We start from the raw sequence: 16,216 nt of genomic DNA on the forward strand, positions 1-16,216 counted from the left end.
CCGTATTGTGACATATAAACAAACCCGCGTGATAGGAAATGGACAATTGCGCATGCGCACTGAACTCAATAGAAATAGCACAAGGCAAAGTAGTTATTCTGTAAACGTCGCCGACATGCGAAAATCACAAGAGAAAGGAGGGGAGATTTGATGTTGAAACATCGCTTACTCTTTAATGGATGTGACCATAGAACGTGCCTGTAAGATGTGGCGATAGGTAGTAGATAGGACAGGATAATATCTCGGTCTCCTGTTTAATAGGTGAGGTGAATACGTATGAATGTTAGAAAGAAAAATCGTCTGCTAGAGGTAAACTCCTAGTCATTTCTCAATGTCAATGTGATCCAGCCGAAGTGAAAAGGCGTTCTTCAATAGCGTCATTTGGAAAAGAGGGCCAATTTCAAGTTCTAATTGACGATAAGAGGAAAAAAATTTTTAATAAGTGAATATCTATCTGCCTATAATAGCAACAAATAGTTTTGATGCGGTTGGAAGGGTTATAAGTGCAATTATCGTCGCATTGTGGAAGCATATATATGTCAATTGTATTGCTAATTATGACGTAATTGAGTTGTTTAGCAATTCATTGCCTTCGGAAACCTTCTTCGGCACATCAACCTACAATACTGGCATCAAATAGCAAGAACAATGCATTGAATTGTTTTAAGCGGCGATTGTTATGACGTTGTATAATTGTTTACCTAAATTAGGCCTATGTATAACCGTGCAGTCATTCAGAGAACTGCCTTAAAGCAGCCCCCAAAGAAACGTCGAAATTAAAAAAGAAATAGCATCATATACTGGGCGTTAGGATAAGAGTTTGTAAAAAGGATCTCGTATCAAGATTCGAAAAATATGGAACGCTTCACGAATTTGCGTGTCATCCTTGCGCAGGGGCCATGCTAATCTTCTCTGTATCGTTCCAATTTTAGTATATGTATTACGTAAGTAATACAATTGGAGAGGGGTTCGTAAGTCCATTAAGTACCCTAGACTTACCACACATCAAAGCTCCCTGGTATGACACAGTTACACCCATTATCATTGTTAGCATGATCGTAATTGTGACATATAAACAAACCCGCGTGATAGGAAATGGACAATTGTGCATGCGCACTGAACTCAATAGAAATAGCACAAGGCAAAGTAGTTATTCTGTAAACGTCGCCGACATGCGAAAATCACAAGAGAAAGGAGGGGAGATTTGATGTTGAAACATCGCTTACCCTTTAATGGATGTGACCATAGAACGTGCCTGTAAGATGTGGCGATAGGTAGTAGATAGGACAGGATAATATCTCGGTCTCCTGTTTAATAGGTGAATACGTATGAATGTTAGAAAGAAAAATCGTCTGCTAGAGGTAAACTCCTAGTCATTTCTCAATGTCAATGTGATCCAGCCGAAGTGAAAAGGCGTTCTTCAATGGCGTCATTTGGAAAAGAGGGCCAATTTCAAGTTCTAATTGACGATAAGAGGAAAAAATTTTTTGATAAGTGAATATCCATCTGTCTATAATAGCAACAAATAGTTTTGATGCGGTTGGAAGGGTTATAAGTGCAATTATCGTCGCATTGTGGAAGCATATATATGTCAATTGTATTGCTAATTATGACGTAATTGAGTTGTTTAGCAATTCATTGCCTTCAGAAACCTTCTTCGGCACTTCAACCTATAATACTGGCATCAAACAGCAAAAACAATGCATTGAATTGTTTTAAGCGGCGATTGTTATGACGTTGTATAATTGTTTACCTAAATTAGGCCTATGTATAACCGTACAGTCATTCAGAGAACTGCCTTAAAGCAGCCCCCAAAGAAACGTCGAAATTAAAAAAGAAATAGCATCATATATCAGGCGTTAGGATAAGGGTTTGTAAAAAGGATCTCGTATCAAGATTCGAAAAATATGGAACGCTTCACGAATTTGCGTGTCATCCTTGCGCAGGTCGCCGGCAGAACTTCTCTGTTATTGGAACAATTTGGGACTATGAAACAGTTTGGAACATTTTGGAACATTTTGAAACAATTTGGACACTTGTTCCAATGTATTCCATTTGTTTCAATCATCCGTTTTTCGTGGCAATACGCTTTACTTTAGTGTTAGTATGGTTCGTGAGTAATACAATTGGAGTGAGGTCCGTAAGTCCATTAAAAAATTAATTAATTAAAAGGACAAGATTTAGTTATTGTTGCGATTCACCATAAGAACTTTTTACTGAAAATATATTTTGCAATTCTCGAATATCAAGTCTCAAAAGGAGCTGTCGGAGGATTAAAGACACGGTAAATAGCATTGGCATTAACATACATGTACAGTATAATATAGTATATTACATATATTTTTAAATATTGCTCAATACATCAAATATTGGACAGTGATATAGAAATAATTATAATTAAACAGAACCTGAAATATAAAAATTAACGAATTCCCTGGGATGCTTTCCCTTAATTGGCCTAACATAATTGGGCAATGCGGTTCAAGGGTCATGATGCTACTATTATAATACGTTTATTCTTACCGTTATGTCTTTGTACAAGGCAGTTTAAATCGTTTGTAGGGATATCTTCGTATATAACATGTATCTCTTGATCTTTACCACATTTCTCTCTTACAATATCTACAGTTTGTTTCAAAATTAAATATTGCTTTCAGATTTTGTCCAGATAGGGTCGTCATGAGTACCCCTTCATTTGAGATGAACGTCTAGTTCGTTCGGATTAGTCTTAACAGTCCATTTAAGTTAAAATATTTATGGGGTTAATGTCTGTTTTATAAATAAATAAAAATGAGAAAGTATAATCGTAATATAATAGAGATCTTGATACACGTCATAACATCTTACCAATTATATTTCGTATCAGACCAATAGTTGTAGAGCCGTCTGCGGCACCATAATCACCGATAGTATACGCTTTGTTTTTCACTCTTGACGGTGAAAGAGAAGAATCTAAAATAGAATGGAATCTGATAAAGCATCGTTTTCCCATTTATTATAACAGATTTCTTTATTTTGTTGTATAAAGTCAGTATGGAACAATTTCTCTTATAACGATATTCGACAACAACCGTTATTGTTTTAATGAAATTGTTATGTTAAGCATTAAAATAATCAATGTGAGGAATTGTATAAATTGTGACACATTTTTCTTTTTTGTGGCTGAACTGTATGGCGAATGTAGTAAAAATTTAGTTCCATATTTTGGACTTTACCTACCCACTGTTTTTAATATTTCATTTTGAGAAACATCAACTATTTTTTTATTCCTTCTCATTACGTTACCATAATTATCTGCGCCTGTTTTCATGGCTCCGTGAGACGTCCATCTTAACCCAACCGGGATAGTTTTTAATGGATTATTTAATTTAATAAACCTGTAATGTGTAAACAAAATTATAGCCCTAAAATACCGGAAAACTGACATTGCACCAAACCAGAAAACTGACGTGGCCTCCCAAAATGTCACCCCAGTTTTGTGCCATGATTGATAAATTAAATATGTCGGAATTATTGATTTTTAATGAGCTTTTATACCATATATAGAGTCCATTTTAAAAATAATATTTTCTCTATGAATATTTTCTTTCGGATTTTGTGAGATGTTGAGAGATTTACATGCGGAAGGACAATTCTAAAAATAGTCGTTTTGTGTGCAGTGACAGTCACGCGGTTGTTGATAAATGTAGTGGACTATATTTTTTGCTGCCAATCCACACGATATTAGTTTTAGAGCTATTGATTTTTTAGCCCGACAATTTTGCAAAAAAGTCAAGACAATTTAAACCGAAAAGAGAGACTCTTTAGAACCAGCTAAGAAAAGCGTGGTGCATTATGCAATTGTGAAATCGCGTGTTCTTTATCACGGATTATAATTATAATTATATCTATTTTATTCTTCATCGAGATTTCAAAAAATACTACAACGACATTAGAGATATATGGAGAAATAGGGTCTCCCTGGCGACATCGTCTTAAGAACTCAAAGGGCTCTGATAGAATACCGTTTTGAACGACAAATGCTCGTATATCTTTATTTAGGATACAATACAAGTTTAATTGTTTGACCGAAATTGAAAAAGTCCATTATATTACCACGTTAATAAATCAAAATCTTATTCAAAACCAATCAGTAGCAATAGTACATAAACATACCGCTTATAATATAAAACTCTGTATTAAACATATTATATTTGTGCTACAGAGAGTGCTGTTTTAGGGTCGTAGCTACATATTGGCAAATGGCCCTCATTGCAAATTTGACAAATCATTTGGGCCAGAAATTCTGTTGGTCTAAGGCCTCTCACAGAAGGACAAAGAATATTTTAAATGGTACGTCAGTAGAATAATAAAAATGAATAAATAAATTGTTATTCACCTTGACATTTGAATAATGTTTCTTTTATAATATAGAGATATACTTCCTTTCAAACAGTGTCTTGAAGTCGGTCGATGATTTGTCGTCTGTGGCCTACTTGTCTGTGGTCAAGTTTTTATGTATAAGTTATCTCTAGGGCACTGAGTGAACAACCTATATCTATATGGATCGAGTCCACTTAAACCTTTTTATGCATTTGATTGTATGCAAATAAGAATGGAGCCATCCTCTTACCCTTTTGGCTTTTTGCATGCTTATCTTTGATCAAATTTTGGTCTTGGTATGGAATTTAATGCCTGAAATTGCATTTTCTTTCAGATTATGTAAGATGATAAGAGATTAACATGTGGAAGGATAATTAAAAAAATAGTCGTTTTGTGTGCTGTGACGGTCAAGCGGATGTTGATTAAATGTAGTGGTCTACTTTCAGTTTGACTAGCTCAAGGTTTTCATAGTCATGATATTGGATTTTAGTCCAAAAACTAAGTATTGGCAACGCTTTCATGTGACTTATCGGAAAATTTCAAGTTTTCTGTAAAAAGTTATAGAAGGTTGAATTTCGTGGTTTAACATGGAAACAGATGGCAAATGAATTACAGGTCTGAGTCGGAGTTGTTACTAAAAATTTGTTACTCTGAAGATCGCATAGCCTGAAACTCCGAGTAACAACATGTTTTTTATGTTCTGTTTTAATATTTATATGTCTTTTCTATTTCATTCTAATTGAATTACAATTACGTTTCGTTATTATTTATGGTCGGTCCACATTGTAATATTGTACTGTTGACATTCATTTCAACCAATCACAGCACGCCATGCACAATCTGTGTCTAAATATCGAATTGTTGGATAGTCAAACCCAAAGTACAGCGACATGGCCGATAAGATTATGAAACTATTCTTGAACTCATTCAAACATTGAGTAGGTCAACCAATGTCGTCTATAAATTTAAAGACGTCATTGAGGCTAACCATAGAGTTATATATAGCAAGACTTGTCATAAGTGGTTGTCTGAATCCTAAATCACCGTTTCCGTTTCGTGATACACATGCGCATTACACAAGCGGAAGATTTGAAGAAAAACAGAAACTGGTTCTTGACATTCAGGTTATGATGAGAAATTATTCAATTACTAGCCAATCGTCTTCAAATCTTTACATGATATGATAAACAATGAAGGTTATTTTTAGGGAATTTAATCACATCATGTCTGAAGAAAGAGCATTTCATATCTCATCATCTTTCTTTTGCCTCCCGACTGCCACGGACACGAATGACTGATAGTCCGAAACATCTGCAATGCAACATTTGCCATGTCCAGTATATGGACTAGATTCTATAAAACCCCCTGATGACATGGCCAGCAAGAGATTATTTTCATTAAAAAAAACTGTGATGGAAGCACAGACGTAACATTACAAAGGCTTAATGATGTACCAGTATGGTACTATACACTATAGAGAGATATTGATGTGATGCTGATGGTATGACTGAACTAAAAGAATATAGTTCAGGGTTTTGTGGATTTGAGGTGAATAAATGGACAAAATCCCCTGAGAAACATCATCACAGTTCTGAATTCGAAAAACATTTTTATATTGAGGTCCATGGGGTAAGCTTAAGCTTATAGGAATTAAGCGGGTTTTTAGAAATGATCCATTTACTTTATTTTCCGCAGTTTTATGGAAAAGAAAATATTAGAAAAATCGAACTGAGTGGCTGAGGCCACAATTTTCTCATTAAAAATGAAATTTATATTATTTCAGGTAAGTGAAAATGGAGAGAGAATTATGGGCAAAAAATACACTAGAACGTTCAGCAACACTAGGTCATGATGTTTATTATAGAGCTAGGAGCCAACGTGTTGACTGGCCAGAACCAGTAACAAAACAAAAGAAAACGGTAATTTCTGTCTTTGTACTCTAGTCCGAAACATCATTCCAGTCTCTGATGGATATTTTGACAGTTATCAACTGGCATAGAGTCAGAAGAAAAAGACCTTGTAAAATGGGGATATTCCACACCTCCAGAGATACGTTTCTCTAACATAATATTGAATTATCTTTGAGATGATTATAGTTTAGTGTTGGGCATCACATGACTTGAACTTTGGGCTGTGCATGCAGTTTTAAATGGCCGATACTAGGGAGAAAATGATGGTATGATTGAAAAACAAAAATATTCATCTTTCCAAATATACCTGGGTATCTAAATAGGCTTAAACCCCTGCACCTGCTGATTGCCCCCATTTAACAGGGCATTTGAAAATCTTGTAAGATATTATAATAATATTTGAATTCTGAATACTGATAAAATAAGTTTTAAGTTATTGAAGTTGAAATGAATTTATGTGTGAGCTGACAAGATCAGTGTTCTACAAAAGTATTGTTTTAATCATACAAATTGTTTAGTAGAAATTTAAACCATTTTGACATTTATGAAAGCATTAGCAATAATGAGAACCTATGGCTGTGGGATTGAGCATGCATGTTCTTTAATACACTTAATGTTAACATATATCAAAACTGTTTTTTCTAGAAGAGTGCTGTTCGCTACTCAACAATAGATGATGCCTTTTCTTCAATTGAAAATATGTTATCCACAGCAACTCATTCTTGCCAGGTAGGCGATGCTATTGGTGTTGACTAAATATATTGAATGAAGGATGTTAAAATAGTGTGTACCCTGAGATAATAATGGAATATGTATGAAGGTGCTTCATTAGTTACCCCTGCAGTTAACAAATGGGGGCTTGCCAAACTTTGAGTAAGGAAGTTCTATCCAGACATATGTGTTTTCAACTCCTTTTCCTCTCTTGTCAGTTATGCTAGTTGAAAAGTAGAAAAAGTAGAAAATTCATTGAAATTTGACATAAATTTCAAGAATGTTCAGATATAAAACAGCTGTAAACCTTTGTCACCGATGTGTCAAACTATTCTGCATTGATGATCTGCCTAGCCCAGTCAGGTACAGAAAGCTGGGATGTAAAGCTCCTTGTAGAGACAAGCCATTTAAAATTCAAGTTAGTTTTGTGGCTGAAAAATACTTTTAGTAAGGAAGAAAGTTAAGAATGCTCAAGATGACTAGTATTTTCAATAATGAAAGGTGTTTCAATTAAAATGACTAAATCTTTTGCAGAAATACTATAATGGTTGTTTAAGTTTGTCAACAGAAGATCTAAGACACTGTAGCAGATATCATAATCCAAGAACTTTACAGAAAATAAGAAAAGTAAAGAATTAAATATTGTTTTTGGCTTTGTATGTATTATGTGTGGATTGCACATTTTGTTAGGTGTTGCTTTGTAAACAAAGGGAGATAGTTTTTATAGGTTTTTGTCCCAAATTTCAAAATATGTGTCGATTCTATTTATCAGAAACTTTTATTAGGGAGAACCCTCTCAGACGCTCCAAAGTGGGGTTGCATCTATGCACTTTCACCAAGCTGCCTTTTGAATCTCAACCTCAATGTTTGTCCCCCTATTTAGTCGGGCTGCCCCCTGTTTGTACCCATCCTATTCATATAATACTTGACACCAATTTTAAAGTAGAAAGGTTTCAATTTAGAATTCAAATATCAATATTTTTCAGAACAGCAGTAATACAACTGAAGATGTTCATATGATGTTACCTCCAGGATCTTATTCTGTATCAGCTAGATCTAATATTGATGGCAGTCAACAATCTCATATAGTGCATGTACGTGAAGGACAAACTGTGGATCTTAACTTTGTTTTATAGACTGTTATTTACCAGTTTCTCTTTTTTCAGGTTTCTTTATGTTTTAGCTTATAAGTTGTAAACTTCTTTTAACTAATATGTGGGTCTTATAGAAAGGAAAACTCTATGATAGAAAATGAACAATACAAAATATATTAAGATACATTGAAAAACTTGTGACAGATACATTAATAAGTAAAATAGCATTGAAAGATGTATAAGTAAAAATATGTTGAACACCATAGCAATCATCAGTTGCCTATGGTTGCAAATAAATATAGTGGTCATGAAATACAAACACAAATTAGATGTATTAGAGTTACATTCGAAACTCATGACCACCATTTTTTATTCTGGTGAACCCTAGGGTGTGAGAGCACCTTAAATAAGAAAGAAATTTCTATTTCTAGTCTGAGGTATGTTGCTTTGTTTTATTTGTTTTTATTGTGGAATGCTTTGTCTTATTTTTACTATTGTGCAATAAACTGAACCTATATTGTTGTTGCATTTGTATTCTTTAGTTAATGTCTAATTGCCTAATGGAATCTTCACGAAGACCAATTAGTTGTGGTACTTTATTTAACTTATGGTTTGTTTTGTTAAATAAGGCATCATCATTCAAGTTCCCAGAGCCATCATTACTTGAGTATGAGAGACTTCAAAACTCACAATTATTGAGCATATTATCACTTAAGCTGAGTAAGGCATCATGCTCAAGTTTTGTGGAACAGTCATCAATGAAGATTAGTGATACCATCATCAGCTGAAGCATCTCCCTCATTGGACCAATCACAGAGACATTTTGCTGAAGTTTAGAGGGATATGACGCTTCAAGTGAGTGGGACATCTAGATTCAGTTTTGTCATGTCATCACATTAGTTGAGCCATTGTTGCACTAGCTGAGTGGGATATTGTCACTAAAGACAATGGGATACGATCACTCAAGCTTAGCAGGACATCTCGCTCAAATTCAGTTGGGCAAAACATGACATTCATTGCTCAAGCTGAAAGGGGCATCTTCACATCAGCGACCCCCAACCTGCATCACTGACCGGGGAAATTGTGTTTTAAATCTGAAGGACCTATGCTTGGTTACTAGGTGGCCATTACCTATGATTAGCAAGCATTTGTGCAACTTTCCTAGTCAACAAATGACCAAGATAAAAAAAGTGAACATATGGTTCAAAATTTAATGTGAAACATTTTGCATCCATGTTAAATACATCAACATTTTAATTTAATACATGTAATATTAAAAATATAAAACTAGCACATATCAGAACTTAAACTGCAATGACTGAAATAAAAAGTCATATATGAAATAATGACATAAAACATTTCATCAATCTGTATAATAGATTCTTTTAATTTATAGAAATACTGGATTTCAAAACATAAGATGAATTCATTAACAGAAAAGGGAGAACAATTATGTGCCAGGCCTTTAGTTTCTGTGAAATAAATATCAAAAAATGAAATGAATAGCACTTTATAGAAAATGATAAGGAAATTTAAAATACATATACATTTTTATACCTATGGAATTCATGTAACCTGCGTTCCTTAAAGCAGAACATTTCAAAACGCATAGTGTTGTGTTAACTACTGAGCAAGGCTTGTAATATCAGTATTTGACTAAAGGGAAAACAAAACATTTTGTGACAACAGTTCCAGAAAAACTGACAGCAGGAGCATGAGAAAGATAGCAAAATGTATTGAAGAAATAGGCCCCTTAATGAAACATGAAATGCTGCTTGCATATATTAATCATGTAAGAAAAACACAAGTTGCATACCATAAACACACTTGCTTAGCAGATCATAGGTACCGGTATGACTACTGTCACTATATGAAATGGCAGATAGAACACAGTAATAAAAGGCTTAAAGTACTGCTTTCTAAAGCAGCTATAGCTGCTATGAGAAAAAGCTTACCAAGAAGATTTGAATATGAATTAGAAACAGTTACCAAACAACAACAATATATTGTTATGGTACCTTATAGGCAAATAAAAAAATCTCTTGAGAAATTGTGACGTGATATCTGGTCATAACTGAAAAGGTACCGGGGATATAAGACAATTACCAGTACAGTGAATTTAATACATCTCTGAAACAAATAAACAATAACCTTTGATCTATTTAAGTAGAGTTGCATCTAATTGTTTTAATTTCGGTAAAGCTAAAGTCATCTTTCTTCTATAATGAGGAGAGATCTTCTTATCTTCACCATACCATACAGGGTTTCTCTCCATATAGACTGTTTCTAGATGTGGTAAACCCTGTAGATTATCAATCTCATTCCATGATTCCACCTGATTATCATTAAACCAGAATTCAGCCAGTTCCATCAAATGTGAGATATTTTCAATCTTCTTGATTCTGTTGTTGGATAAATCTAGAGTGTTGATTTGAATGTTTTTATCTAGACCCTCAATCTTTTCAATTCCATTGTGGCTGATATACAATTCTTCTAAATGAATCAAATTATTCAGCCCTTCTAGTTTCAGGATTCTATTACTTTGGATACTAATGCATCTTAAATTCGTCAATTTATCCAAGCCTTTTAACTGTGTTATTTTATTTTTACCAAGAAATAAACTATGAAGCTTTGAGAGGTTATCCAAATTTTCTATCTCTCTAACTTTGTTGGCACCCAGTTCAAGCATCTCCAAATCAACCAATGTTCCAATTCCTTCAATTTTCTCTATTCTGTTGTTCACGAGGTATAACTTTTTCAATTTGGTAAGCCCATCAATGCCTTGAATAGTTTTAATCCTATTGAAAGAAAGGTCTAATGTTTCTAAATTCACCAAACTTTCTAAGTTTTCAATAAGTTCTAATTGATTATCATATAAATCAAGTTCAGTTAGAGTATCCAACGTTGACAGTCCCTCTATCTTCTTAATCAAATTCTGTCGAAAACACAATGTTTCAATATTTGGTAAGTTTTCCAAATTTTCAATTTTCGCTATTCGACTTTGGTTGAAATCCAAGTCGACAGCATTTCTATCCACAACTACAACTTCACAAACTGATTCTGTAGTGGCATGACCCTCGTTATCCTCATTCAAATTTTCTTGATTATTCAAATCATTATTTTCTGCCATTTTGAAAACTTTTTTTTAAGAAAATAAGGCTGGTCACTTTTCAGATTCTAGAAATTTACACAGGTAAACAAACCCACAAATTAGAGAGCTATATTAAAGGGGGGTAATTACATTCATATTCACTAAAACAGACTACTTTTAATTTATCTGTACACAGTCATAGACTGGTAAAGTTGTAATACTCTAGGCTACACACACACACAAGGCCTACTGTAGCCTGTTGATTTTTGGGGGCATGCACTAAGCCCTGGCTACATTGGATTAGTAGCTTGTGATAATGTGTTATTTCTGACTATATTATATTCTTGGTAGCCTACTCTGAGTCAAGTTCGAGCTTAAATAGCATATTTGTAAATTTTCAACCAAAGGGAAATAACTTGTACACGAATTTGTTCGGTAGTGTTCAGGATTTAATTCACAAGAAGTCAATAATATAAGTGACTAAATATCAAAAGTAACTGTTTCATTGAGTAGCCTTAATATTTTTTCTTAAATCATGAAACAAACTTATGATTTTGTTATTGATCTTGCTGTCGACAAGTTAAATAGAAACTTTCAATTGTGAAGATTATGTAATCTTGGCCAACACAATATAAACTTGGAAGTCAATGTTTTCATAGCTTGATGTAAATAATTCTACTGCCAAAAAACATGGATAGGCTTTAGTCATTTAACAGGCTATGTTCGAGAAGTAGTCCTGGTTAAATAAGGTGCTTGGTTTGTTAAAAAAAAAAAATGACCCACACAAAGTATATTGCAAGAGAAATATTTATTTCGAATAAAACATGGGAAAATATATTCAAAAATTTTCATATCATATTCTGCATAAAAATAAGACTTTTATTTGAATAACTATCGTAATATTTGAAATATTTTGTTCTATTATTCTGATGTATTTAAAGGGATACATTCGTATAATTCCTGAATAAAACTCGTTGATACATATTGAGAAAATTAACATTGATATCAGTAAAATTGAAATCGATTTTTATTAAATTGTTGTCAATTCTGCAAGTCATAGATACCGTACTATGAATAGATTTATTGTCCAAAATTATGATTTCTTCTCAAAGGCCTCGAACCCCTGTGATTGGTGTTCTGAAACCTCATGTCCTGTCTTCTAGGTGAAGGGTGACGTCTACCAGAAGGAAATCTTGGCATTGCAACTAAATTGCCTGAACTATTGGTAATACAACGAACTCGTATTTCAATTGTTTTCTGGCAAGTTTCTTCACCAGATAAAAGAGACTGTTCCACTGTAAAACGTCTGGTCTCGGGATCACAGGCTGGTAGAGACATATCAGGAACTGTGTACATGCAATTGGAATCTCTCGCACCGCCTTTCCTAGCAGGCACCAAGCTACCATCAGCACCAGCAAGACAATCGCCTGTATCAGCAACGATGGTTTCTGGACAGTTCTCTGTACCACTAGCCTTGGAGATGATCATATTATATTTATTGTCTGCATCGCACGGACTAACAACAGGTAAACCATAGTTACACTCTACAAATAAGAATAGAAACATTTTGGAAAAAAACAAAACTTGGCTATTCGACAAAAAGAAAGAATATTGATTTCCTAATACATAATGTTTTTTTTCTTAAGACCAGCCTTCATACATTCTCAAGAAATAATTATAAAATGTAATTTGTGTAGATTATTACATTCTTCATAGCAGCAAACAGAATTAGCATTTATGACATGGAAGATTTAGTTCCATCCTTTGCTCTTTTAGGAATAACGCGTTACAATATTGGTATTAAAGGTATGTTTTTTTTTTTATTCATACATCAATTTTTGTTTTGATATTCCTTAAAGATCAGTAAAATACTAATGAAAATGAACATGAATAAGTTTAATAATATAATGCAATAAGAAATCTAATAAGAATAATTTTGTAATACATATATTATACATGTACGTGCGTACACCCATTTTTTAAGTCACGAGCACTTTAATATAATATACTTACTGGGTTTACGCCGTGGACGAAATCGTCTACTTAATACAGTTCCAACCAAACAAATGGCTACAAATACAATTGCCAACTTCATATTCATGCCTGTAATGGAAAAAATATTCATTCTCATTTTGAAAACAAACTTTGTGGAACACAATGCCATATATTGAGATCTTTAAAGTATCTGGTCAACCAATTTCAACAAATTTAAGGTCTAAAGTTCCAAAATTATTTCTCTTTTGCAGGGCATGATATTACATGCTAAGTTATAAAAGCTTGGTACCTGAACATTCTAGAACAAGGACAAAATCGTGTCACAGTAAAAATGACGACTAAATCTATCATATGCTCCATTTTAAGACATAAGATGATACTATTTTAATCTCAATCCTCTAATACTCGTTTTAAAATAAAAATATGCAAGCTTTATCAGTAAGTTTTATTGTAACTTATCAGTTCATTTTTGGCAACTAGTAAAATATTCCATATTCAATATTGTCATTTATTTTCAATTCAGGATTTAACGTAAACAGGAAAAAGTTGAACAAAGATTAAATATATTGTAATTTTTCAAAGGAGACTTACCTTTCAGAAGTTCGGATTACAGTGTACATTGGTAGTTTTAGGACTGAGCTTTATACGACACAATATCATAAAGCGTTGACGATAATCATCAATTTTGGTAATTGACCAAGGCTATCATGATAGATAAGAATACCACCACAGTAACCGCTAATCAGACGGCGGATAGTCATCTAAATCCTTGCAACTGCGATTCGTGGTTCATTGCTCAATGACGTGTGTAATTAGCTGCTTTGAGATAAAACTAAAATAAATCTTGAGGCTAATTTGGCAGAAATTAAATGCGTTAAAGAAAGATGGTGACAAGACAATCAACAAACACCTTTCGATGACATAGCCTACCAAGTCTCAACGACTAACGAAGAGAGGTGATCGAAGTGAACAGGAAATTGTAATTTGATTCCCGACTTTTTGACGTTAATCGGAGCTTAAATAACAATAGAAATTCAGAAAAAATGGTTTAATTGGTCAGATAAAAGTAATTTTTCGTCATAAATTACATAAAAGAGATCTCTTGCGCGTTTCATACATCTAGCAGTTGTTGGACAAAGTCTGAGACGCTGCAAAATTCATTGAGCTTAGACCAAAAAACTGCACCTCGATCACATTGTCATTGACATTCAAAGCCTCTTTCTCCAACAGCAGCGTTCGTCTTCAATCAAATCGAGAAGTTTTATTAGAAACGAAGAGTTCTTATTCAGACCTTTAAAAGCCAATCAAAAACTTAGGCAGAATCAAATTAGAAATAATGTCAAATGACCCAGAGTAACCCATTTATTCCGTGTAATGAAACATTAACTAAGTTATGTTTCTACACCAAAACCCAAAAACAATACCAGTAATCATCTTGCTTCTATGCCAGTACACTGGTTTACACTTAATTCATGAAACATGTTTCTTTTTACAAGTATATTATGGCATGTAGACAATCAAATAAGAGGCACGAGTCGATTATAACGAGTGTATTTAGTTTCTTCCTGTTCTAATTAAGAACTATACTAATTAAAACTAGGCCTATTATTACATATAACAAAACCCATAGACCTCCGTCTTTTTCATTGGTTGCATCTCACACAGAGTCATATTAAACTTTGGAATGGGATTGTTTTTTTCATGGAATATTTCAAGAATTAGGCAATAATCTAGGGATGAATATGTTATATATAAAGCATCGGAGAATGTTTAAGCGCAGTGTATAAGATAACTGAGGGGTTGTTCATGTTAAATGCAATTTATATTTTCAAATTTGAGTCGCAGTCCTTGATAAGGTTAGTCTTAAAATTAATTTTCAATTTCGATAAAATGCAGAATTAAATGTAACGCCGTATCACTCATTGTTGTCATAAAGTTATGATGTTTTAACGTCCGTAGTTAGGCTACATCGTTAATATTTTCCAAATCATTTCATCTGATGAAGTCGTCCCCACAACATGGAAAGCTCGTAAAATAATATACTTAAGTCACTCTTAAAAGGTGTCTTCTAACTTTTCGTTATTACCAAACAAAATGCCTTTAACAAATACACATTATTAGTTAGATGTTCTAATAATAAGAATGTTGAGTTGCTCAGCATAGTCACAGAGTGGCATCAGGTGTTCTGGAAGAGCAAGCATACTATTCCCTTTAGATTGTCTGCAGATCTGAAATCAATAGGTTCTCCGAGAAGCTGCATGTGCTGTAATATTTGATTAACTATAAAGTTTTATGCCCTACCACTGATGTGATTAAGTGATGACAGATAACTACTTTCAGTGTGCAGTGAGGGATATTATGAAAACGATATTGGACTATTCATTTTTTTTAGATATTATCCAATTGGGCATTAAAGCTTAGCCGTATAGGGCTCACATTCGTCTCGCTGAATACCAAGCGTTTTATGGCTTCCCTGAAGGCCCTTAGATATTATAAGCAGCTTTTAGACGCTTTTTAGAAACCTCTTTACAATCTCTTTAATATTTATATCCTCGACCATATTGAATAATAAGAAGATCGGCTCGTGATAAGAGGGTAAGATGACAAATAAGATGATAATCGGTAAATCACAAAATTAAATACCGTCCTTATTACACTCAATCATTGACGTCACAAAGCATCGGTTTCAAGTTATACAACTAGGAATATAATGGCTTCTGAAAATTGAACGAGGCTTTCACAACACACCATTAATTGCATACTGAATTTAATTTGTCTTGACTTTTGGCATTATAGTTGATGTAACCTTTCATAAACACTATTAGTAACCCTTGCATCAGATATAAATTACATACATTATATCATTATCTCAATTCTTCTTACGGAATGCTTGGGATTTTCAAAGCGGTTCCTTTCTGTCAGTGATGCACGTTGTAAGGGACAACATCTTCTAGTTGTTCGAATTGGCTGTACATGTTAATTGCTAAAAACCCACCTAAAGAAGAATATCTAAAGAGTAGGCTAATGCTGCGTCCTGGCAAATGTTCCCTCAT

General features: G+C 33.7%; 4 protein-coding genes across 4 annotated transcripts in view; 1 reads left to right on the forward strand and 3 right to left on the reverse strand.

The window, feature by feature from the left end:
- The window catches only part of LOTGIDRAFT_155361 (hypothetical protein), a gene marked incomplete at both ends in the record, with an annotated part of 8,880 nt that extends 5,453 nt beyond the window's left edge, over positions 1-3,427 (reverse strand). Inside the window, 4 exons of the mRNA XM_009066927.1 lie at positions 1,227-1,307; positions 2,524-2,622; positions 2,848-2,952; positions 3,220-3,427. Coding sequence (XP_009065175.1) covers positions 1,227-1,307; positions 2,524-2,622; positions 2,848-2,952; positions 3,220-3,427 — 493 coding nt within the window. The remainder of the gene's footprint in view (positions 1-1,226; positions 1,308-2,523; positions 2,623-2,847; positions 2,953-3,219) is intronic.
- Positions 3,428-5,448: 2,021 nt separating this feature from the next.
- Positions 5,449-8,599, forward strand: LOTGIDRAFT_229572 (hypothetical protein). Its single transcript, XM_009066928.1, has 5 exons — positions 5,449-5,486; positions 6,146-6,281; positions 6,918-7,001; positions 7,518-7,610; positions 7,970-8,599. Exons 2-5 carry the CDS (start codon positions 6,156-6,158, stop codon positions 8,117-8,119), a joined length of 453 nt encoding a protein of 150 aa, XP_009065176.1. The 5' UTR covers positions 5,449-5,486; positions 6,146-6,155; the 3' UTR covers positions 8,120-8,599.
- A 1,636-nt stretch (positions 8,600-10,235) lies between these two features.
- Positions 10,236-11,262, reverse strand: LOTGIDRAFT_229573 (hypothetical protein; the record flags this gene model as incomplete). The annotated part of the gene is made up of 1 exon (XM_009066929.1): positions 10,236-11,262. The coding sequence occupies exon 1, from the start codon at positions 11,205-11,207 to the stop codon at positions 10,236-10,238; it is 972 nt and encodes a 323-aa protein (XP_009065177.1). The 5' UTR covers positions 11,208-11,262.
- A 695-nt stretch (positions 11,263-11,957) lies between these two features.
- LOTGIDRAFT_229574 (hypothetical protein) lies at positions 11,958-16,216 on the reverse strand (the record flags this gene model as incomplete). The annotated part of the gene is made up of 3 exons (XM_009066930.1): positions 11,958-12,712; positions 13,182-13,271; positions 16,159-16,216. The coding sequence occupies 3 exons, from the start codon at positions 16,214-16,216 to the stop codon at positions 12,249-12,251; spliced, it is 612 nt and encodes a 203-aa protein (XP_009065178.1). The 3' UTR covers positions 11,958-12,248.

Source organism: Lottia gigantea, assembly GCF_000327385.1.
Source record: "Lottia gigantea unplaced genomic scaffold LOTGIsca_8, whole genome shotgun sequence".
Classification (NCBI taxonomy): Eukaryota; Metazoa; Mollusca; class Gastropoda; family Lottiidae; genus Lottia; species Lottia gigantea.

Excerpts from the sequence above, each read along its gene's own strand:
- LOTGIDRAFT_229572 (XM_009066928.1), top strand. The coding sequence starts at position 6,156 with ATGGAGAGAGAATTATGGGCAAAAAATACACTAGAACGTTCAGCAACA. Across the intron at positions 6,282-6,917 it reads TAACAAAACAAAAGAAAACG|AAGAGTGCTGTTCGCTACTC; the intron begins GTAATTTCTGTC and ends TGTTTTTTCTAG. Across the intron at positions 7,611-7,969 it reads CTTTACAGAAAATAAGAAAA|AACAGCAGTAATACAACTGA; the intron begins GTAAAGAATTAA and ends AATATTTTTCAG.